Source organism: Haliotis rufescens, unplaced genomic scaffold (assembly GCF_023055435.1).
Source record: "Haliotis rufescens isolate VD_foot unplaced genomic scaffold, xgHalRufe1.0.p SCAF_134, whole genome shotgun sequence".
Classification (NCBI taxonomy): Eukaryota; Metazoa; Mollusca; class Gastropoda; order Lepetellida; family Haliotidae; genus Haliotis; species Haliotis rufescens.
In genome coordinates this window covers 440,280-466,686 of record NW_025963818.1, presented here as the reverse complement: position 1 = coordinate 466,686, position 26,407 = coordinate 440,280, and the positions used below count along the sequence as shown (strand labels likewise).

At 44.6% G+C, this 26,407-nt stretch overlaps 1 protein-coding gene across 4 annotated transcripts in view; it reads right to left on the bottom strand.

The window, feature by feature from the left end:
• The window catches only part of LOC124117614 (serine/threonine-protein phosphatase 6 regulatory ankyrin repeat subunit B-like), a 34,155-nt gene extending 16,775 nt beyond the window's left edge, over positions 1-17,380 (bottom strand). For 3 of the 4 annotated variants that reach the window (XM_048394940.1, XM_048394943.1, XM_048394942.1), the window contains exons 1-2: positions 17,223-17,380; positions 16,739-16,812 (exon numbers count right to left, since the gene is read on the bottom strand). In XM_048394940.1, coding sequence (XP_048250897.1) covers positions 16,739-16,808 — 70 coding nt within the window. In that variant the 5' untranslated portion in view covers positions 16,809-16,812; positions 17,223-17,380. Of the gene's footprint in view, positions 1-16,738; positions 16,813-16,947; positions 17,075-17,222 lie in introns of those variants that run through there. The other variant, XM_048394941.1, reaches the window with a different exon arrangement.
• Positions 17,381-26,407: the final 9,027 nt, after the last annotated feature.

The window sequence follows — 26,407 nt, the reverse complement described above, 5'->3', positions numbered from 1 at the left end:
CACACATTGTACCCGGGGTGTAAGACAAGTACTCCTACACACTGTGCCCGAGGTGTAAGACCACTACTCCTTCACACTGTATCCGAGATGAAAGACCACTACTCCTTCACACTGTATCCGAGATGTAAGACCACTACTCCTTCACACTGTATCCGAGATGTAAGACCACAACTCCTTCAAACTTTATCCGAGATGTAAGACCACTAATCCTTCACACTGTATCCAAGATGTAAGACCACTACTCCTTCACACTGTATCCGATATGTAAGACCACTACTCCTTCACACTGTATCCGAGGTGTAAGACAACTACTCCTTCACACTGTATCCGAGATGTAAGACCACTACTCCTTCACACAATGTACCCGAGATGCAAAGACCACTACTCTTTCACACTGTATCCGAGATGTAAGACCACTACTCCTGCACACAGGTATAAGGCCAGTACTTCTAGGCACAGTACCCCAGGTGTGAGGCCTGAACTTCTATACACAGTACCCGAGGTTTGAGGCCAGTACTCCTACGCACTGAACCCGAGATGTAATACCAGTACTTCTACACACAGTGCCCGAGGTATAAGGCCAGTACTTCTAGGCACAGTACCCGAGGTGTGAGGCCAGTACTTTCACGCACTGTACCCGAGATGTAAGACCAGTACTTGTACACACTGTACCCGAGGTATAAGGCCAGTACTTCTACACACTGTACCCGAGATGTAAGGCCAGTACTCCTACACACTGTACCCGAGATGTAGGGCCAGTACTGATACACACTGTACCTGGGGTGTCAGTCCAGTACTCCTACATAATGTACACGAGATGTATGGCCAATACTTCCACACATTGTACCGGGGTGTATGGCCAGTACTCCTACACACTGTACCCGAGGTGTCAGGACTGTACTTCTACACACAGCACCCGAGATGTAAGGCCTGTATTCCTAATCACTGTACCGGAGGTGTAAGGCCAGTACTTTTACACACTGTAACCGAGGTGTGAGGCCTGCACTCCTACACACTGTGCCCGAGGTGTAAGTCCTTTACTCCGAGTTGTAAGGTACGTACTTCTACACACTGTATCCGAGTTGCAAGGTCTGTACTTCCACACACTGTGCCCGCTGTATAAGGCCAATATTCCTACACACTGTACCCGAGTTGTGAGGCCAGTACTTCTACACACTGAACCCGAGATGTAAGACCAGTACTTCTACACGCAGTACCCGAGGTATAAGGCTAGTACTTCTACGCACAGTGCCAGAGGTGTGAGGCCTGAACTTCTACACACTGTATCCGAGATGTAAGGCCAGTACTCCTACATAATGTACACGATATGTCAAACCAGTACTTCTACACACAGTACCCGAGGTGTAAGGCGAGTATTCCTACACACTGTACCCGAGTTGTAAGGTAAGCACTTCCACACACTGAACCCGAGATGTAAGACCAGTACTTCAACACACAGCACCCGAGGTGTGAGGCCAGTACTTCTACGCACTGCACCCGAGATGTAAGACCTGTACTTCTACACACTGTACCCGAGGTATAAGGCCAGTACTTCAAGCACTGTACCCGAGGTGTGAGGCCAGTACCCGACATGTAAAAACAGTACTTTTTTACACAGTGAATCCGAGATGTAAAGCCAGTACTCCTACACACTGTACCCGAGATGTAAGGCAAGTACTCCTACACACTGTAGCCCAGATGTAAGGCAAGTACTATTACACACTGTACCCGAGATGTAAAACCAGTACTTTTACACATTGTATCCGACATGTAAGGCAAGTACTCCTACACAATGTACCCGAGATGTAAGGCCAGTATTTGTACACACAGAACCCGAGATGTAAAAATAGTACTTTTGCACCTTGTATCCGAGATGTAAGGCAAGTACTCCTACACACAGTACCCGAGATGTAAGGCTAGTATTTGTACACACAGAACCCGAGATGTTAAACCAGTACTTTTACACATTGTATCCGAGATGTAAGACCAGTACTCCTACACACTGTACCCGATATGTAAGACCTGTACTCCTACACACTGTCCCCGATATGTAAGGCAAGTACTCCTACACATTGTACCCGAGATGTAAGGCAAGTACTATTACACACTGTACCCGATATGTAAAACCAGTACTTTTACACATTGTATCCGACATGTAAGGCAAGTACTCCTACACAATGTACCCGAGATGTAAGGCCAGTATTTGTACACACAGAACCCGAGATGTAAAAATAGTACTTTTGCACCTTGTATCCGAGATGTAAGGCAAGTACTCCTACACACAGTACCCGAGATGTAAGGCTAGTATTTGTACACACAGAACCCGAGATGTTAAACCAGTACTTTTACACATTGTATCCGAGATGTAGGACCAGTACTCCTACACACTGTACCCGAGATGTAAGGCAAGTACTCCTACACGCTGTACCCGAGATGTAAGGGAATAACTCCTACACACTGTACTCGAGGTGTAAGGCCTGTACTCCGACACACAGTACCCGAGATGTAAGGCCAGTACTTATACACGCTCCACCCGAGATGTAAGGTACGTACTTCTACACACTGTATCCGAGCTGCAAGGCCAGTACTTCTACACACAGTACACGGGATGTAAGGCCAGTACTTCCACACATTGTACCCGGGGTGTAAGGCAAGTAATCCTACACACTGTACTCGAGGTGTAAGGCCAGTACTGCTACACAGTGTACCCGAGATGTAAGACCACTACTCCTTCACACTGTATCCGATATGAAAGACCACTACTCCTGCACACTGTATCCGAGATGTAAGGCCAGTACTCCTACATAATGTACACGAGATGTAAAACCAGTACTCCTACACACTGTACCCGAGTTGTGAGGCCAGTACTTCTACACACTGAACCCGAGATGTAAGACCAGTACTTCTACACGCAGTACCCGAGGTATAAGGCTAGTACTTCTACGCACAGTACCCGAGGTGTGAGGCCTGAACTTCTTCACACTGTACCCGAGGTGTGAGGCCAGTATTCCTACGCACTGTACCCGAGATGTAAGACTAGTACTTCTACACACTGTACCCGACCTGTAAGGCCAGTACTTCTACGCACTGTACCCGAGATGTAAGACCTGTACTTGTACACACTGTACCCGAGGTATAAGGCCAGCACTTCTACGCACTGTACCCGAGATGTAAGGCCAGTACTCCTACACACTGTACCCGAGGTTTCAGGACTGTACTTCTACAAACAGCACCCGAGATGTATCCCTAATCACTGTACGCGAGGTGTAAGTCCTGTACTTCTACACACTGTATCCGAGTTGCAAGGCTAGTACTTCTACACACTGTACCGGTGTATAAGGCCAGTATTCCTACACACTGAACCCGAGTTGTAAGGCCAGTACTTCTACACACTGCCCCCGAGGAGTAAGGCAAGTACTCCTACACACTGTGCCCGAGATATCAGGCCATTACTGCTACACAGTGTATCCGAGATGTAAGACCACTACTCCTCCACACTGTATCCGAGATGTATGACCACTTCTCCTTCACAATGTATCCGAGATGTAAGACCACTACTCCTTCACACTGTATCCAAGATGTAAGACCACTACTCCTGCACACTGTATCCGAGATGTAAGACCACTACTCCTTCACACTGTATCCGAGATGTAAGACCACTACTCCTTCATACTGTATCCGAGATGTAAAACCACTACTCCTTCACACTGTATCCGAGATGTAAAACCACTACTCCTTCACACTGTATCCGAGATGTAAGACCACTACTCCTGCACACTGTATCCGAGATGTAAAACCACTACTCCTGCACACTGTATCCGAGATGTAAGGTCAGTACTCCTACATATTGTACACGAGATGTAAAACCAGTATTTCTACACACTGTACCCGAGTTGTGAGGCCAGTAGTTCTACGCACTGTACCCAAGATGTAAGACCTGTACTTCTACACACTGTACCCGAGGTGTGAGGCCAGTACCCGACATGTAAAACCAATATTTTACACAGTGAATCCGAGATGTAAGGCCAGTACTCCTACACACAGTACCCGAGATGTAAGGCCAGTATTTGTACACACAGAACCCGACATGTAAAACCAGTACTTTTACACAGTGAATCCGAGATATAAGGCAAGTACTCGTACACAATGTACCCGAGATGTAAGGCCAGTATTTGTACACACAGAACCCGACATGTAAAACCAGTACTTTTACACAGTGAATCCGAGATATAAGGCAAGTACTCCTACACACTGTACCCGAGATGTAAGACAAGTACTGCTACACACTGTACCCGACATGTAAAACCAGTACTTTTACACATTGTATCCGAGATGTAAGGCAAGTACTCCTACACAATATAACCGAGATGTAAGGCCAGTATTTGTACACACAGAACCCGAGATGTTAAACCAGTACTTTTACACATTGTATCCGAGATCTAAGACCAGTACTCCTACACACTGTACCCAAGATGTAAGGCAAGTACTCCTACACACTGTTCCCGAGAAGTAAGGCAAGTACTCCTACACACTGTACCCGGGGTATAAGGCCAGCTCTCCTACACACTGTACTCGAGGTGGAAGGCCTGTACTCCGACACACAGTACCCGAGATGTAAGGTACGTACTTCTACACACTGTATCCGAGTTGCAAGGCCAGTACTTCTACACACAATAGACGACATGTAAGGCCAGTACTTCCACACATTGTACCCGGGGTGTAAGGCAAGTACTCCTACACACTGTGCCCGAGGTGTAAGACCACTACTCCTTCACACTGTATCCGAGATGAAAGACCACTACTCCTTCACACTGTATCCGAGATGTAAGACCACTACTCCTGCATACTGTATCCGAGATGTAAGACCACAACTCCTTCAAACTTTATCCGAGATGTTAGACCACTACTCCTTCACACTGTATCCGAGATGTAAGACCACTACTCCTTCACACTGTATCCAAGATGTAAGACCACTACTCCTGCACAGTGTATCCGAGATGTAAGACCACTACTCCTGCACACTGTATCCAAGATGTAAGGCCAGTACTCCTACATAATGTACACGAGATGTAAAACCAGTACTTCTACACACACTACCCGAGGTGTAACACCAGTAATTATACACACAGTACCCGAGGTATAAGGCCAGTACTTCTACGCACAGTACCCGAGGTGTGAGGCCTGAACTTCTACACACAGTACCCGAGGTGTGAGGCCAGTACTCCTACGCACTGTACCCGACCTGTAAGGCCAGTACTCCTACACACTGTACCCGAGATGTAAGGCAAGTACTCCTACACACTGTACCCGAGATGTAGGGCCAGTACTGATATACACTGTACCTGGGGTGTAATGGAAATACTCCTACATAATGTACCCGAGATGTAAGGGCAATACTTTCACACATTGTACCCGGGGTGTAAGTCCAGTACTCCTACACACTGTACCCGATGTGTCAGGACTGTACTTCTACACACAGCACCCGAGATGTAAGGCCTGTATTCCTAATCAATGTACCGGAGGTGTAAGGCCAGTACTTCTACACACTGTAACCGATGTGTGAGGCCTGCACTCCTACACACAGTACCCGAGGTGTAAGTCCTGTACTCCGACACACAGTACCCGAGATGTAAGGCCAGTACTTATACACGCTCTACCCGAGATGTAAGGTCGTACTTCTACACACTCTATCCGAGTTGCAAGGCCATTACTGTTACACACTGTAACTGGTGTATAAGGCCAGTATTCCTACACACTGAACCCGAGTTGTAAGGCCAGTACTTCTACACACTGTCCCCGAGGAGTAAGGCAAGTACTCCTACACACTGTGCCCGAGATATAAGGCCAGTGCTGCTACGCATTGTATCCGATATCTAAGACCACTACTCCTTCACACTGTATCCGAGATGTATGACCACTACTCCTTCACACGGTATCCGAGATGTAAGACCACTATGTGTCAGGACTGTACTTCTACACACAGCACCCGAGATGTAAGGCTTGTATTCCTAATCACTGTACCGGAGGTGTAAGGCCAGTACTTCTACACACTGTAACCGAGGTGTGAGGCCTCCACTCCTACACACTGTACCCGAGGTGTAAGTCCTGTACTCCGACACACAGTACCCGAGATGTAAGGCCAGTACTTATACACGCTCTACCCGAGTTGAAAGGTACGTACTTCTACACACTGTATCCGAGTTTCAAGGCCAGTACTTTTACACACTGTACCCGGTGTATAAGGTCAGTATTCCTAAACACTGAACCCGAGTTGTAAGGCCAGTACTTCTACAAACTGTCCCCGAGGAGTAAGGCAAGTACTCCTACACACTGTGCCCAAGATATAAGGCCAGTACTGCTACACAGTGTATCCGAGATGTAAGACCACTACTCCTTCACACTGTATCCGAAATATATGACCACTACTCCTTCACACGGTATCCGAGATGTAAGACCACTACTCCTTCACACTGTATCCAAGATGTAAGACCACTATTCCTGCACACTGTATCCGAGATGTAAGACCACTACTCCTTCACACTGTATCCGAGATGTAAGACCACTACTCCTGCACACTGTATCCGAGATGTAAGGCCAGTACTCCTACATAATGTACACGAGATGTAAAACCATTACTTCTACACACAGTACCCGAGGTGTAAGACCAGTACTCCTACACACTGTACCCGAGTTGTAAGGTAAGCACTTCTACACACAGTACCCGAGGTGTGAGGCCTGTACTTCTACACACTGTATCCGAGATGTGAGGCCAGTACCCGACATGTAAAACCAGTACGTTTACACATTGTATACGAGGTGTAAGACAAGTACTCTAACACAATGTACCCGAGATGTAAGGCCAGTATTTGTACACACAGAACCCGAGATGTTAAACTAGTACTTTTACACATTGTATCCGAGATGTAAGACCTGTACTCCTACACATTGTACAAAAGATGTAAGGCAAGTACTCCTACACACTGTTCCCGAGAAGTAAGGCAAGTACTCCAACACACTGTACCCGGGGTATAAGGCCAGTACTCCTACACACAGTACCCGAGATGTAAGGCCAATACTTCTACACGCTCTACCCGACATGTAAGGTACGTACTTCTACACACTGTTTCCGAGTTGCAAGGCCAGTACTTCTACACACAGTACACGAGATGTAAGGCCAGTACTTCCACACATTGTACCCGGGGTGTAAGGCCAGTGCTGCTTCACAGTGTACCCGAGATGTAAGACCACTACTCCTTCACACTGTATCCGAGATGTAAGACCACTACGCCTTCACACTGTATCCGAGATGAAAACCACTACTCGTTCACACTGTATCCGAGATGTAAGACCACTTCTCCTGCATACTGTATCCGAGATGTAAGACCACTACTCCTTGACACTTTATCCGAGATGTAAAACCACTTCTCCTTCACACTGTATCCGAGATGTAAGACCACTACTCCTTCACTCTGTATCCGATATGTAAGACCACTACTCCTTCACACTGATTCCGAGATGTAAGACCACTACTCCTTCCCACTGTATCCGAGATGTAAGACCACTACTCCTTCACACTGTATCCGAGATGTAAGACCACTACTCCTTCATGCTGTATCCGAGACGTAAGACCACCACTCCTTCACACTGTATCCGAGATGTAAGACCACTACTCTTTCACACTGTATCCGAGATGTAAGACCACTACTCCTGCACACTGTATCCGAGGTATATGGCCAGTAATTCTAGGCACAGTACCCGAGGTGTGAGGCCAGTACTCCTACGCACTGTACCAGTTATGTAAGACCAGTACTTCTACACACTGAACCCGAGATGTAAGACCAATACTTGTACACACAGTACCCGAGGTATAAGGCCAGAACTTCTAGGCTCAGAACCCGAGGTGTGAGGCCTGAACTTCTACACACAGTACCCGAGGTGTTAGGCCATTACACCTACGCACTGTACCCGATATTTAAGATCAATACTTCTACACACTGTACCCGACATGTAAGGCCAGTACTTCTACGCACTGTACCTGAGATGTAAGACCTGTACTTGTGCACACTGTACCCGAGGTATAAGGCCAGTACTTCTACGCACTGTACCCGAGATGTAAGGCCAGTACTCCAACACACTGTACCCGAGATGTAAGGCCAGTACTGATACACACTGTACCCGCTGTATAAGGCCAATATTCCTACACACTGAACCCGAGTTGTAAGGCTAGTACTTCTACACACTGTGCCCGAGATATAAGCCCAGTACTGCTGCACAGTGTATCCGAGATGTAAGACCACTACTCCTTCACACTGTATCCGAAATGTAAGACCACTACTCCTGCATACTGTATCCGAGATGTAAGACCACTACTCCTTCACACTTTATCCGAGATGTAAGACCACTACTCCTTCACACTGTATCCAAGATGTAAGACCACTACTCCTGCACAGTGTATCCGAGATGTAAGACCACTACTCCTGCATACTGTATCCGAGATGTAAGACCACTACTCCTTCACACTTTATCCGAGATGTAAGACCACTACTCCTGCATACTGTATCCGAGATGTAAGACCACTACTCCTTCACACTGTATCCGAGATGTAAGACCACTACTCCTGCACACTGTATCCGATATGTAAAACCAGTACTTTTACACATTGTATCCGAGATGTAAGGCAAGTACTCCTACACAATATAACCGAGATGTAAGGCCAGTATTTGTACACACAGAACCCGAGATGTTAAACCAGTACTTTTACACATTGTATCCGAGATCTAAGACCAGTACTCCTACACACTGTACCCAAGATGTAAGGCAAGTACTCCTACACACTGTTCCCGAGAAGTAAGGCAAGTACTCCTACACACTGTACCCGGGGTATAAGGCCAGCTCTCCTACACACTGTACTCGAGGTGGAAGGCCTGTACTCCGACACACAGTACCCGAGATGTAAGGTACGTACTTCTACACACTGTATCCGAGTTGCAAGGCCAGTACTTCTACACACAATAGACGACATGTAAGGCCAGTACTTCCACACATTGTACCCGGGGTGTAAGGCAAGTACTCCTACACACTGTGCCCGAGGTGTAAGACCACTACTCCTTCACACTGTATCCGAGATGAAAGACCACTACTCCTTCACACTGTATCCGAGATGTAAGACCACTACTCCTGCATACTGTATCCGAGATGTAAGACCACAACTCCTTCAAACTTTATCCGAGATGTTAGACCACTACTCCTTCACACTGTATCCGAGATGTAAGACCACTACTCCTTCACACTGTATCCAAGATGTAAGACCACTACTCCTGCACAGTGTATCCGAGATGTAAGACCACTACTCCTGCACACTGTATCCAAGATGTAAGGCCAGTACTCCTACATAATGTACACGAGATGTAAAACCAGTACTTCTACACACACTACCCGAGGTGTAACACCAGTAATTATACACACAGTACCCGAGGTATAAGGCCAGTACTTCTACGCACAGTACCCGAGGTGTGAGGCCTGAACTTCTACACACAGTACCCGAGGTGTGAGGCCAGTACTCCTACGCACTGTACCCGACCTGTAAGGCCAGTACTCCTACACACTGTACCCGAGATGTAAGGCAAGTACTCCTACACACTGTACCCGAGATGTAGGGCCAGTACTGATATACACTGTACCTGGGGTGTAATGGAAATACTCCTACATAATGTACCCGAGATGTAAGGGCAATACTTTCACACATTGTACCCGGGGTGTAAGTCCAGTACTCCTACACACTGTACCCGATGTGTCAGGACTGTACTTCTACACACAGCACCCGAGATGTAAGGCCTGTATTCCTAATCAATGTACCGGAGGTGTAAGGCCAGTACTTCTACACACTGTAACCGATGTGTGAGGCCTGCACTCCTACACACAGTACCCGAGGTGTAAGTCCTGTACTCCGACACACAGTACCCGAGATGTAAGGCCAGTACTTATACACGCTCTACCCGAGATGTAAGGTCGTACTTCTACACACTCTATCCGAGTTGCAAGGCCATTACTGTTACACACTGTAACTGGTGTATAAGGCCAGTATTCCTACACACTGAACCCGAGTTGTAAGGCCAGTACTTCTACACACTGTCCCCGAGGAGTAAGGCAAGTACTCCTACACACTGTGCCCGAGATATAAGGCCAGTGCTGCTACGCATTGTATCCGATATCTAAGACCACTACTCCTTCACACTGTATCCGAGATGTATGACCACTACTCCTTCACACGGTATCCGAGATGTAAGACCACTATGTGTCAGGACTGTACTTCTACACACAGCACCCGAGATGTAAGGCTTGTATTCCTAATCACTGTACCGGAGGTGTAAGGCCAGTACTTCTACACACTGTAACCGAGGTGTGAGGCCTCCACTCCTACACACTGTACCCGAGGTGTAAGTCCTGTACTCCGACACACAGTACCCGAGATGTAAGGCCAGTACTTATACACGCTCTACCCGAGTTGAAAGGTACGTACTTCTACACACTGTATCCGAGTTTCAAGGCCAGTACTTTTACACACTGTACCCGGTGTATAAGGTCAGTATTCCTAAACACTGAACCCGAGTTGTAAGGCCAGTACTTCTACAAACTGTCCCCGAGGAGTAAGGCAAGTACTCCTACACACTGTGCCCAAGATATAAGGCCAGTACTGCTACACAGTGTATCCGAGATGTAAGACCACTACTCCTTCACACTGTATCCGAAATATATGACCACTACTCCTTCACACGGTATCCGAGATGTAAGACCACTACTCCTTCACACTGTATCCAAGATGTAAGACCACTATTCCTGCACACTGTATCCGAGATGTAAGACCACTACTCCTTCACACTGTATCCGAGATGTAAGACCACTACTCCTGCACACTGTATCCGAGATGTAAGGCCAGTACTCCTACATAATGTACACGAGATGTAAAACCATTACTTCTACACACAGTACCCGAGGTGTAAGACCAGTACTCCTACACACTGTACCCGAGTTGTAAGGTAAGCACTTCTACACACAGTACCCGAGGTGTGAGGCCTGTACTTCTACACACTGTATCCGAGATGTGAGGCCAGTACCCGACATGTAAAACCAGTACGTTTACACATTGTATACGAGGTGTAAGACAAGTACTCTAACACAATGTACCCGAGATGTAAGGCCAGTATTTGTACACACAGAACCCGAGATGTTAAACTAGTACTTTTACACATTGTATCCGAGATGTAAGACCTGTACTCCTACACATTGTACAAAAGATGTAAGGCAAGTACTCCTACACACTGTTCCCGAGAAGTAAGGCAAGTACTCCAACACACTGTACCCGGGGTATAAGGCCAGTACTCCTACACACAGTACCCGAGATGTAAGGCCAATACTTCTACACGCTCTACCCGACATGTAAGGTACGTACTTCTACACACTGTTTCCGAGTTGCAAGGCCAGTACTTCTACACACAGTACACGAGATGTAAGGCCAGTACTTCCACACATTGTACCCGGGGTGTAAGGCCAGTGCTGCTTCACAGTGTACCCGAGATGTAAGACCACTACTCCTTCACACTGTATCCGAGATGTAAGACCACTACGCCTTCACACTGTATCCGAGATGAAAACCACTACTCGTTCACACTGTATCCGAGATGTAAGACCACTTCTCCTGCATACTGTATCCGAGATGTAAGACCACTACTCCTTGACACTTTATCCGAGATGTAAAACCACTTCTCCTTCACACTGTATCCGAGATGTAAGACCACTACTCCTTCACTCTGTATCCGATATGTAAGACCACTACTCCTTCACACTGATTCCGAGATGTAAGACCACTACTCCTTCCCACTGTATCCGAGATGTAAGACCACTACTCCTTCACACTGTATCCGAGATGTAAGACCACTACTCCTTCATGCTGTATCCGAGACGTAAGACCACCACTCCTTCACACTGTATCCGAGATGTAAGACCACTACTCTTTCACACTGTATCCGAGATGTAAGACCACTACTCCTGCACACTGTATCCGAGGTATATGGCCAGTAATTCTAGGCACAGTACCCGAGGTGTGAGGCCAGTACTCCTACGCACTGTACCAGTTATGTAAGACCAGTACTTCTACACACTGAACCCGAGATGTAAGACCAATACTTGTACACACAGTACCCGAGGTATAAGGCCAGAACTTCTAGGCTCAGAACCCGAGGTGTGAGGCCTGAACTTCTACACACAGTACCCGAGGTGTTAGGCCATTACACCTACGCACTGTACCCGATATTTAAGACCAATACTTCTACACACTGTACCCGACATGTAAGGCCAGTACTTCTACGCACTGTACCTGAGATGTAAGACCTGTACTTGTGCACACTGTACCCGAGGTATAAGGCCAGTACTTCTACGCACTGTACCCGAGATGTAAGGCCAGTACTCCAACACACTGTACCCGAGATGTAAGGCCAGTACTGATACACACTGTACCCGCTGTATAAGGCCAATATTCCTACACACTGAACCCGAGTTGTAAGGCTAGTACTTCTACACACTGTGCCCGAGATATAAGCCCAGTACTGCTGCACAGTGTATCCGAGATGTAAGACCACTACTCCTTCACACTGTATCCGAAATGTAAGACCACTACTCCTGCATACTGTATCCGAGATGTAAGACCACTACTCCTTCACACTTTATCCGAGATGTAAGACCACTACTCCTGCATACTGTATCCGAGATGTAAGACCACTACTCCTTCACACTGTATCCGAAATGTAAGACCACTACTCCTGCATACTGTATCCGAGATGTAAGACCACTACTCCTTCACACTTTATCCGAGATGTAAGACCACTACTCCTGCATACTGTATCCGAGATGTAAGACCACTACTCCTTCACACTGTATCCGAGATGTAAGACCACTACTCCTGCACACTGTATCCGATATGTAAGACCACTACTCCTGCACACTGTATCCGAGATGTAAGACCACTACTCCTACATAATGTGCGCGAGATGTAAAACCAGTACTTCTACACGCAGTATCCGAGGTGTAAGACGAGTACTTGAACACACAGCACCCGAGGTGTGAGGCCAGTACTTCTACGCAGTGTACCCGAGATGTAAGACCTGTACTTCTACACACTGTACCCGAGGTATAAGGCCAGTACTTCTACGCAATGTACCCGAGGTGTGAGGCCAGTACCCGACATGTAAAAACAGTTCTTTTACACAGTGAATCCGACATGCCAGGCAAGTTCTCCTACACACTGTACCCGATATGTAAGGCAAGTACTCCTACATATTGTACCCGAGATGTAAAACCAGTACTTTTACACATGGTATCCGAGATGTAAGGCAAGTACTCCTACACAATGTACCCGAGATGTAAGGCCAGTATTTGTACACACAGAATCCGAGATGTAAAACCAGTACTTTTACACCTTGTATCCAAGATGTAAGGCAAGTACTCCTACACCATGTCCCCGAGATGTAAGGCCAGTATTTATACACAAAGAACCCGAGATGTAAAACCAGTACTTTTACACTTTGTATCCGAGATGTAAGACCAGTACTCCTACACACTGTACCCGATATGTAAGGCAAGTACTCCTACACACTGTACCCGAGATGTAAAACCAGTACTTTTACACATGGTATCCGAGATGTAAGGCAAGTACTCCTACACCATGTCCCCGAGATGTAAGGCCAGTATTTGTACCCACAGAACCCGAGATGTTAAACCAGTACTTTTACACACTGTACCCGAGATGTAAGGCAAGTACTCCTACACACTGTACCCGATATGTAAGGCAAGTACTCCTACACACTGTACCCGGGGTATAAGGCAAGTACTCCTACACACAGTACCCGAGATGTAAGGCCAGTACTTGTACACGCTGTACCCGAGATGTAAGGTACGTACTTCTAAACACTGTATCCGAGTTGCAAGGCCAGTACTTCTACACACAGTAACCGAGATTTGAGACCTGTACTTCTACACATTGTAACCGGGATATAAGGCCAGTACTCCAACACACTGAACCCGAGTTGCAATGCCAGTACTTCTAAACACAGTAACCGAGATTTGAGACCTGTACTTCTACACGCTGTAACCGGGATATAAGGCCAGTACTCCTACACACAGAACCCGAGTTGTAAGGCCAGTACTTCTACACACTGTACCCGAGGTGTAACGCCAGTACTTCTACACACTGTACCCGAGGTATAAGGCCAGTACTTCTACACACTTTACCCGAGGTGTGAGGCCAGGACTTCTTAACACAGTACCCGAGATGTACGACCAGTCCTTCTACACACTGTACCACAGGTGTGAGGCCTGTACTCCTACACACTGTACACAATATGTACTTCTACACGTTGTAACCGGGATATAAGGCCAGTACTCCAACACACTGAACCCGAGTTGCAATGCCAGTACTTCTAAACACAGTAACCGAGATTTGAGACCTGTACTTCTACACGCTGTAACCGGGATATAAGGCCAGTACTCCTACACACAGAACCCGAGTTGTAAGGCCAGTACTTCTACGCACTGTACCCGATGTGTATGGCCGGTACTCCTACACACTGTACCCGAGATGTAGAACCAGTACTCCTACGCACTGTACCCGAGTTGTAAGGTAAGCACTTCTACACACTGTACCCGAGGTGTAAGGCCAGTACTTCTACACACTGTACCCAAGGTATAAGGCCAGTACTTCTACACACTTTACCCGAGGTGTGAGGCCAGTACTCCTACACAATGTACCCGAGATGTAGAACCAGTACTCCTTAGCACTGTACCCGAGGTGGGAGGCGAGTACTCCTACACACTGTACCTGAGGTGTGAGGCCAGTACTCCTACACACTGTACCCGAGGTGTGAGGCCAGGACTTCTTAACACAGTACCCGAGATGTAAGACCAGTCCTTCTACACACTGTGCCACAGGTGTGAGGCCTGTACTCCTACACACTGTACCCAATATGTGAGACCTGTACTCCTACACACTGTACCACAGGTTTGAGGCCTGTACTCCTACACACTGTACCCGAGATGTGAGACCTTTACTCACACAATCAGTACCCGAGGTGTGAGACCTGTACTCCTACGCACTGTACACGAAGTGTCAGGACTGTACTCCTACACAAAGTACCCGAGGTGTGAGACCTGTACTCCTACACACTGTACCAGAGGTGTGAAGCCTGCACTCCTACACACTGTACCCAAGGAGTAAGACCTTGACTCACACAGGCAGTACCCGAGGTGTGAGACCTGTACTCCTACGCACTGTACACGAGGTGTGAGGACTGTACTCCTACACACAGTACCCGAGGTGTGAGACCTGTACTCCTACACACAGTACCTGAGGTGTGAGGCCTGTACTACTACACACAGTACCCGAGGTATCAGACCTGTACTCCTACAGACAGTACCCGAGGTATGAGACCTGTACTTGTACACACTGTACCCGAGGTGTGAGGCCTGTACTCCTACACACAGTACCCGAGGTGTGAGTCATGCACTCCTACACGCTGTACCCGAGGTGTGAGACCTGTACTACTACACACTGTACCCGAGGTGTCAGACCTGTACTCCTACAGACAGTACCCGAGGTGTGAGACCTGTACTCCTACAGACAGTACCAGAGGTGTGAGACCTGTACTTCTACACACTGTACCCGAGATGTAAGGCCAGTACTTCTAAGCATTGTACCCGAGATGTAAGGCCAGTACTTCTACACACTGTACCCGATGTGTGAGGCCTGTACTTCTACACAATGTACCCGATGTGTGAGGCCAGTACTTCTACACAATGTACCCGGTGTGTGAGGCCTGTACTCCTACACACTGTACCCGCATATAATCTGATGAATATTTGCAATATAGTTATTAAATCAACACCTAAATAGACGCTCATACTTTCATTCAGCGTTCAAAGGTTCACCCAGTGTGGCCTTCTGTGGAGGTTTCTATTGCTATAGGTCAACCCTCACTTGCCAGGATACACACAGGAACATAAGGTTAATGACGATGTGATGTGTGTAATCCCCACGCACTACAGTTGAATCCCCCGAGTCAGGCTGGTTATATTTTCCGTATGTTTAACCCTCTCAAACTCTAACCTGAAACTGCATGTTGCCCATGACTCGCGATGTGTGTGGGGGATGACAACAAGAGAGCAATGGATTTCGTTTCCTGAATCACGTGAACATGTTATAACTATAACCTGCACTCAATTAAATCAACATTGTCACTTGATGCGGAAATATTCATCTAACACAAACACGTGACTATGAATATGAAACCTCAGCAGGAAGTTACTCATCAATAGTGTAGGCTGTAAGCGAGACTGCCATATATAGTGAGTGAGTGAGTTGGGTTTAACGCCGCTTTTAACAGCATTCCAGTTATATCACGGCGTGTCAGCTTAATGTGGGAGGAAAGTCCGAAGTGATGCAGGTCTCAGACGTTTACCACTTCGGTGAAACCAACGAGCACGGGTATGGTGCTGACAAACCTAGAAACATAATCGGGGTGAACCGGGATTCGAACCCACAAACATAGGTTTCTGGCGTGCCCAACGCCACCCGTTGAGAGAAAACTGAGTTGTACTTTTCTCAATATATATTACACGTGGTTTCATTTATCATCAGTTACATCACATGTAAGAATACTTCATATACATTTTAGGAGATTAATGTACTCACATGTGAACACGAGAACTGCCCCAAACAACATTGTTGCTGACAAGACTCCCGCATTCTTCTCCGGCATCATGCGTCTGAAAACAACAAACGTGAGAAAAGTAAAACTCTAGATCTAGAAACAACGGACAGCACACGGCAGATCAGATCCCTCCTTAAAGAAAGGGTCATTATTATTAGAGAGACGTCACTGTAACAAGCGGCCAACTTACCACAGCATGGAGGTCGGTGTTAATCTGTGTCACACATCTCAGGCAATAGCGTGCACGTGTTTAATGATTTTCATGTATTCCCTCTTAACGGGAAGACGATATCAGTACACAAGGAAGTAACTTTAGAAATCATGCAGGAATGCATATAGTGAACTTTTGATGAATTAAGTACTTGGGCCCGGGGTTCATTTTGAAAGCAGTAGACAGTCATGCGATATATATCATTCAACACGTGAAACCAAACAATATGACGACGAATGACATAAAATGCTTACCAACATCACAGGAGAACATGCTGTATGTGTTTCTGTATCACATTAAGGCTGTCGAACAGGACCCCCTTGTATCATACATACACCAGGGTGAATGTAGGCTGTCGAACAGGACCCCCTTGTATCATACATACACCAGGGTGCATGTAGGATCTATGCTATGTCACCGCATGACAAACTTCTCAATCAGGTCACGTGTATATATAGATATGTAGCGATACACTATTCAACTTGGGATAGGGAATCAGTCGTCTAAGGCACCGCGTTTCGCTATGCAGAGTTGCGTCCCTTGCGTACCTATGATTGTGGGTTCGAATCCCGGTTCGCCCCGATTATGGTTCAAGGTTTGTCAGCACCATACCACTGGTTTTCACCTAAGTGGTAAACGTTTGAGACCTGCATCACTTAGGGATTTCCTCCCACACGCCGCGATATAACTGGAATACACACACACGAACGCTAATACCATGAGTAATAGACTGTAACTAGGTATACTAAGAGCTCTCATAATACAACAAATGCAATTTAGTGGACAGCTTATTCGTCAATGTATAATGTGCACAAACAAATAACCTACATTGCTTAATGTGCTGAAGATGGGAGCGCCAAACTCATGAGCTTGTGTTTGACACAGGATGACTTCAACTTTCAAATAACAACTGTACCTTTATGTCGAGCACTATTCTAGTTGTTTCAGTTTTTGGTGTCTGCATTTTACAACTTTTGAAAAAAAATCGACCATGCTCTTCAAAGAGCACTCTTCCAGGTTTTGATATGGCGATTTGATACACTTTTTTTTAATTTGACGCATCAGTGACAAAAAATGATGTGTGATGCAATTTCCTTGTTGAACTTGTACCATACGTTGCCGTGTTCTTTCAGGTGAACACTTGACTTGTCGGAACACTGGCAACCGGTGGGACAGGACATGCTCGCCATACCTTTTTGTGAACGCCCAGTATCATCACTATATTTGATAGTGATTAATAAACACATGTTAATAAACATATGTTTATGATACAGTCAGAATTGTTCAGTGGACTTATTAGTACAGACTTATTATTATGGAAATGGTTTTCTCGTTGGAATTTCCATATACTCAACATACTGTTGAGGGATAATATAAACGAGACACTTAGCCAGCATAACATACAGCCTTTATTGGTAAAATAATTATATTGACAATAAGGAAACAAATGTCATAAAATATAATTGTGATACTTCGCAAGGATAACAGATCATCTGTATTCCTAACAGAGACACAGGGTCGAACATGAACATCGATTTTGATAATGTTGTCATATCCATGTGTCTAACAGAGCAGATAAATGGATTTGACAAATGTAGAGATAGGTTTATTATCCACCATATTGTACAGGTTTCTGTTTCACTAACTTCTTCCTTTCAACACACGACTGGGGTGATTCAGTGTTCAGGGACATGCTTTGTCAGGAAACACATGACTGGGGTGATTCAGTATGTCTATACAGGGACATGCTTTGTCGGGAAACAAGGTCATGGTGATGTGTGGAACAACATACGCTGTGCAGTCCTGAATTACATATACACGGACATTGATGTCCAAATGAATATGTATGTCATTTTCAATACTACAGTAAAGTATGCTTATAACAAACTCAACGGGACTACTAATTATAGTTCGTTATAACCGTAGTTCGTTATAAGCATATATACAGCATAACTACATCAAATAGTCGGGACCAAAAAAGTTACTTCGTTATATCCGTCAGTTCGTTATAAGCGTGTTCGTTATAACCGTAGTTTACTGTATATGTGTCTGTGATAACAACGCTTGCATGGGACAGCTATTTCACCTGTACAAAGCACATAAGAAGCAAATTAAATGATAAAATGTATGTAGGAAAATTCACACTGACCCGATGACACGTAAGCCAATTTGGTACAAACATTGCAAGGAATGATATAAAAATAAGTTAAAAAGCAAAAAGAATAGGAGCACTTTGCTCTTTCCATAGCATTTTTACAATGTTGTGTATTGATTTTTTGCAAGTGTTCTGTACACAGCCTATTCTGGGAACACATCGCTGTTGTATTTCCCCTTCATGTCAGGACCGCCTCTGTGGTCTAGTGGTAGGGTCACCCGGAGACCGGAAGGTCAAGGGCCGCCTCATACCACAAGACCGCCTCCGTGGTCTAATTGTAGAGCGTCCATCTCCATCCATAGAGCGGAAGGACCAGCGTTTCGATCGTTTCATCTTTTAAAGATGTTAAAAGATGGTACTTGTTGTTACCTTGTCTAGCGCTCGGCATTAAGGGGCTGAGACAAGGACTGGTCGGCTCTGATTGGGACATTCATGTTAAACCTGCGGCATGGTATCTCAGTGAGTCAGGACTATAAATCGTCATCAGTCCGGACTACTAAAGCAGCAACACACACACACACACACACACACACACACACACACACACACACACACACACACACACACACACACACACACACACACACACACACACACACACACACACACACACACACACACACACACACACACACACACACACACACACACACACACACACACACACACACACGTGCAATAATCAACGAAAAACTTCTACCACCTTCATGTTAGTACTACATGAAAGAACCAGTGTACAGACGGTGAGAGTATAAGGCTGAATTCAGCAATATTCCAGCTATGTTAACGTTGGTGTTGAACAGTCATACCATTTACTGAAATCACAAGCAGCCATCCGATCCCCATGTAGGCTGTGTCCACGACATTCAATATGTTATTGTGACCTTTTCTGATTTCAAAACGGCATATTGCATATTACTTTTACTTGAAATATATTTTTAATTCGCAAAAGTTTATTTGCGTCAATGACATTTTTTGGAAATGCCTGCATTATGCTAGTTTTGTGTGCAATCTTTACATAGATCATGTTTACTGTACGCTATGTCTGATGATGGTCAGGTGATTTGAAATGGGGTTCAACGTCGCGTGCAAGATTGGTTCGATTATATAGTGACGTGCATGCATGTGTCAAGATTCGTGCAAGCACTGTAAGATGGTTTGTCACCCAGACACTCTATAATGACTCGAACTGACCAGTCCTTGTTTTATCCCTTAATGCCGAGTGCCAGGAAGGATAACACCACAGACAATCTGTTAACGGTTTAGGGTCTGACACAGCAATGGGATCGAACCACTGACCTTCAGCTCTCCTGGCAGACGCTGTCCAGGAGACCACAGAGGCGGCAGATCAAACTAAGAATTGCATTATCAATAGGCAGTGACATTAGTCAATGAAGGACCATTTCAAAATAACTGATTACCATGCATGTGATAATTTGGAGTATATATTGCAATCAACAGCATCGAATTCCCGTTTCCCTCCATCTGCAACGTCATAAACATCATCTTCCACACCCCCAGCTTCAACGGGACCCCCGCAGTTCCCATCAGGCGACTCAGACAGCACAGCCATGTCTGTCTGTGGCATGTCAGAATACCATTCTAGCTCACTGACAGGGGCATCGTCCATCTCGGTAACATTGTTGCACACAAAATCCTCTGTCTGGGTGACACTGTGAAGTGAGAACAACGTAGACTAATGTCATATTAACAGTGGATTCACATTTAAAAACAAATATTAAAATAGTCAAATAATCGTTTCAGCTATAAACAAAACAAAATCAGAAGTGATATCACGCAAATGGGTTTTCCTCGAGCGTACCCTCTGTCATACCCACAGTTAACAACTTTAGCGAGAGTACAGATCTGATCGACACGTGGATATCTATTGTAGTCTATAGGATAGTAATGATATAAAACAAAGCTGCAAAATAACACCTAGTTATAAAAGAATACCTACCCGATTTTCCATCACAGTCAGTCCCGTAGTGGGAGTCTACACATCCAGACACACAGGAGGAGCCCAGCTGACAATATCCTCCATCACAACCACCTGGACATGCTGTACAGTTACCTCCTGGACTGTCACATGGTATGTTGCAGTTGATGCCTTGGTATCCTGGCACACAACCCTCAGTGCAGTTATCACTACCATGGCTTGAGGTCAAACATGTGTTATTCCTACAGTTCTTACTGCAGGTAGACTTGCATTGTCGATCGTAATACCCAGTGTCACACTCAGTGACACAATCCCCAGACTCTCTGTTACAGTCTGAACAGTGATAGGTTTCCTTGCATGGAGTAGCTGAAAATTATATTGCATATATTATAATTGGTGGTCTTGTGAAAAATGGGCATGTTGATATTGAAACAGTAAATTGGTAGGTAAGGACATGCTAACCCATTGTGAATACTTGGTGTCTTCATTGTTTCTCAGTGACTCATTCATATAACTGTCACCACTATTTTTGCTTTTACGCTCAATGAAATCATTGAGTCTGGTTATTCTCTGGCCTTGATGCAACCCCAGCCGTGATACCCTGCCAGAACCATTGGTTAAATGTACACATGTCTTATTCTTACAGCTCCCACTACAAATTGAACTCCATTTATGATAAAAATACCCAGTGTCACACTCAGTGAGGCAATGTCCCGTTGTGTTGTCACAGTGTGAACAGTGATGGTTATCAATACATTGACCAGCTGCATGATTTAATGACTAATGAGTATGATGTGTAATAAGAGTAATACTCAGTATATTCCTATACATTATACACTTTAACACGTACGATCGTGATTAAGACAGGGATGTTGTATATAGTTCACAATTATAATAATATCAGTTTGACTTTTCATTAATTAGACGAATGACATTCAGCTTTTGAATCATAAAATCATAAAATCATGCGACATTCACACAGATTCCCTGTTGTAGTGAATAGGGCGGAAGGTCATGATCAGTGGTTCAGTCCCACGTCCTTCCCTCTCTCCGAAACATGTAGTAACAATGCCTGACGCTTGCCACTGTGGGACAGGCTGGAGTAGGTGTAAGTGTGGGGTATCCATGTTAAACTGCGGCACTTTGTAGGGATACCTTTATGATAATTATATTATATAAAGCAGAGCCGATTGTACGATTCTGACTATACCAAGAGCATGTATTTATGAATGCCCATCAAATAGAAATGATGCCAGGTGGTCGCGAAAATGTGAGCGTATCCTGCCCCACCGATGGTACACATGACAAACACATGCAAAGTCAAGTCAATTATTCTCTGAAGAACACGGGAGCGTATAGTACAAGTTCAAATAGGGAATTGAATTCTTAGCAGGAATACGACTGGACTAGTACAAACAGCCACACTCAAGCATGACATTGTGCATGCACGTATCTATATAAGGGACATAATCTTGACCTTAATCCCCGTTTCACCTCGGCTTATAAGACAACCCTGCCTTCATTTATGTTACAATGTCCAACTACCACTCATATATGTTAAAGTATGGATATTACCAGACCAGATCAGCAATATTAGCAATGCAGTGTTTACCTTCAGTCGCAGCTAACAAGCATGCTATCCACATTATCAGGGGTACGGTCATTCTATTGACTGAAATTGATTTCAAAGAACCAGTTTCCATAACATGCACAATGCAACAAGTAGATAAAAGCAGAACAAGTGTTGACTGCACAAACTGAGATCATAAACACTGAAAAAATATTCAGAAAACAGTTGTAAAATTAGACCAGCTGTGTGGTATGTATATCCCCCAGGAAGCTGAGAATAAAATCAGGATGGACGCTGAGGATGAAACATTTATGGAATCTAGTTTTTATCAATGAACATTAAAATTATTGTGCTTGAAGGTGAAGTTTACAGAAAGTGCACCTTTCACACTGGAAGGAAGCTGAGACGTCAATACGGTTTAGCCCTCATTCTATAAAAGGTCAGGTTCTAATGAAGTCATACAAAGTGATTGCCATTTCGTACATTAAGTCTTTAAAAGGCATTGAGAAGTGATACACATAAGGAAGATACTTTATGGATGTCAACTTCTTTATAAGCACACTATGTTTCGGAATATATTCTTCCTCCTTCATCGGTTATATACTCCGAACCGTCGTGTTCCTCACACTAAAGAAGTTGACACCCATGCATTTTCTTCCTTATGTCTTAAATTACCAACATGTAGCACCAGCATATACTTACATTTTGATCAGACTGATGTACGGATGTTTCCTGTTGCTACAAATGCAGACCCGCCGAATGTGACCCAAGAGTCGTATGTATCACACTGGATGGATGGTGGGAGTAGTACTATCTTACATCAATCACCCTTCGATCACAATCCCTTAAACTTATGTTTCCTGTTGATAGTCACATGTCTTTACCAGGATGGTGGACGTGACCACTTTCTCGTGAACAGAAGGAATTATTATCATGCACAGGTGTTTGAAATAATGATAAAAAAAACGTTGAGCATTGTATCAATAAGTTGTTCGAAACCTTTCTGTCAGTTAATATTTGTTTTCCTTGTAATATTTTAACGCAAATATTTCTGTGAAGTGAAGTTTAAACAATTCCACATATAATATTTCCTGAAATGAACTGGGACAGTTTCACAAATAAAGAACATACTTGACTTTAACCATATGTATGATCATGTCAAAGGATGTCAGTTTTCATCAATATGTTTTAGTTCTCTGTGATTAAGAAGGGTTGCTATCGATGGTGTGTGTGAGGATCCCAGGCAAGTGAGGGTCATTACAGCGTTGGGCATGCCTGGAACCTGACATTGTTATTCTCCTGGATTATGTATCACCTTGGTAGTAAAGGTCCAAGACATTTCATGCTTTCATAGCTTTCAATGTCACTGTATAAAAAGTCAACGCTATGGAATAATCAGTTATGATTGTCGAAACAGATTCCACTGGGTGTAAAAGGCAAACGAGCGGTGAAAATTATAGATGAATCTCTGAAAATCAGTGATGCGACAAGGTACTCGCGAAAAGAGTAACATGTCCTGATATAACTTAAAGCGTCAAAACACTTTCCATAATCATTGGATATATCTACTAAAAAGCAGATTCGATGTACGATTCTGACTATAATTATCATGCTCGTGTTTATAAATCACAATCAAACAGTGATGATACCAGGTGTTCGCGAAAAGGTCAGCGTAAACTGCCCCACCTGTAATAAACACATGCAAAAAACAAGTCAATTGTTCCATCAAACCCATCCACTCACTGGTGTATCTAGCTTTGGGGTGTCAGTGTCTATCTGTGAATATGTGATGTCTTCACGCCACCAGGGCGATGTAGTTACAAGATGGTATGACCTGCTTCAGCATTTGAATTGGAAACATACAGGGTTTGTCGTCCACATGCCCCTGTACTTGGTCCGTATATGCTGACACTTATGTGACCATTAGACTTTAACGACTTAAAGTCCAAGGTGATGGTGGTCTTAGATGTTTATTAGTAACTAATAAGGGAGGAATATGCAAGGTGATGTCTGTCTTAGATGTTTACTAGTAACTAATTAGGGAGGAACCTTGAACATTGAACATGGCATTCACGAGGGATCCAACTGTGTAGAACTACTTGTGATGCCTTAGTAGACTTGGCTAGCCGTGACATCCGTATTGCTGATGACATTATAATCACTGAGGTACGTTTTGTGAACCTTCAATTCAACACATGTAAACTATTAAGATATAGCATTACATAAAGAAATGATGCTCATTAAGAGTAATAGGAATACAGCTGATTCCCGTTGATGTTAGAGATCCATCGAGTTGAAATGATTAAACAACACAAGCACTTATTCGTTATTTTCCCGTTTCAGGTTTGTGATTTAGTAGGGCGGTTTCATAAACAATAATGTTGGTGTCAGTGGCTCGCGTCCTTTCATAATTTTAAATTTGAAATAACTACATGGAAACTGAAACTAGAGATGTAAGGTTGCTGTTAGTTAGACACATATACACAAATCCTTTCTTGATTGAATGCATCGTTGTATAAGTACATAAACCCAAGAACATGAAAGTGTGTTTGATTGTTGCTGTGACCCAGTCCTTCATAATTCCGCAATGAGCAGGATTCAGGGTGCACACGTGTGTATGTCAATTGTGGAGACTGGACCAGAGGTTGATATCATGAGCAAATATACGGCGACACGCAATCCAACAAGTCACCGTTCATAACTTTATCTTTGAATTAGCAATGACCTCGAGTCGCGGTGACTATTCTTCACCAAGAGTCACTGATCCTCAAGGGGCCATGGGTGGCCCAGTCGCCTGAGGCTCCACGATTCGCTGTGAAGAGTTGCGTCCCTTGTTGTGGGTTCGAATCCGGGTTCTCCCAGATGATGTTTCTAGTTTTGTCAGCACGATGCTCGTGGGTTTCACCAAAGTGGTCACCGTCTGAGACCTGCATCACTTCGGGCTTTCCTCCAAGATCAAGCAGACACGCCGTGATATAACTGAAATACTGTTAAAAGCGGCGTTAAACCCAACTCACTCACTCACTCAAACATCAAAGTAAGGCAACTTACAGATTAACATCTAGTCTCTGAAATGAACATATCTTACAGAAATAAAGTTATTAAATTATTTCATAAATAAAACAAAGGAGCCCTGATACAATCTTCATTAACCTAGACTTGCCAAACATTATAGACATGCATGGACTGTATCTGCGATATTTGTATCAGGATCCGCATGACAGACTAAACAACTCAGTAAGTCACAGTGATTGTCTTTTATCCCGAAATACATTCACAAGGAACATGGGAGTCAAATTGTAACTCCCATCAAACTGTAAATACATGGTGGAGAATATGCAGGACTGCTATTAGCTTCACAGTTATCTAGGTCAGGTGAACAACAGACACACGTCCCTCAGTGCATGTTGTTTGCATCCTAACACTGCAGATATGAAAGCCTAACGCACAGTTCAAACCAAACGCCTCGCACATGTCAAGGCTGTTATCGTCATTTCCTTGATGTGGGTAGGGTAAGCCATTACGGTTTGAAGGTAGCTCACATTTTGAAGCAAAACAGAAAATTAATCATTACAAATTATATACATTTTGTTTCTAAGTTCTATTCATGATGTCTAAGTTAGTTCAGGCTGTGAGTAAGGGTAATCTCCAATAGATAAACTAACCTGTCCATGCTTGAACTAACTTAACCTCCCACATGTAGTAGCCGCGCCCACATTGTTACCCCGAGAATTAATAAGGGCTCAGCCACTAGGTCTGTTATGATTATGGAAGG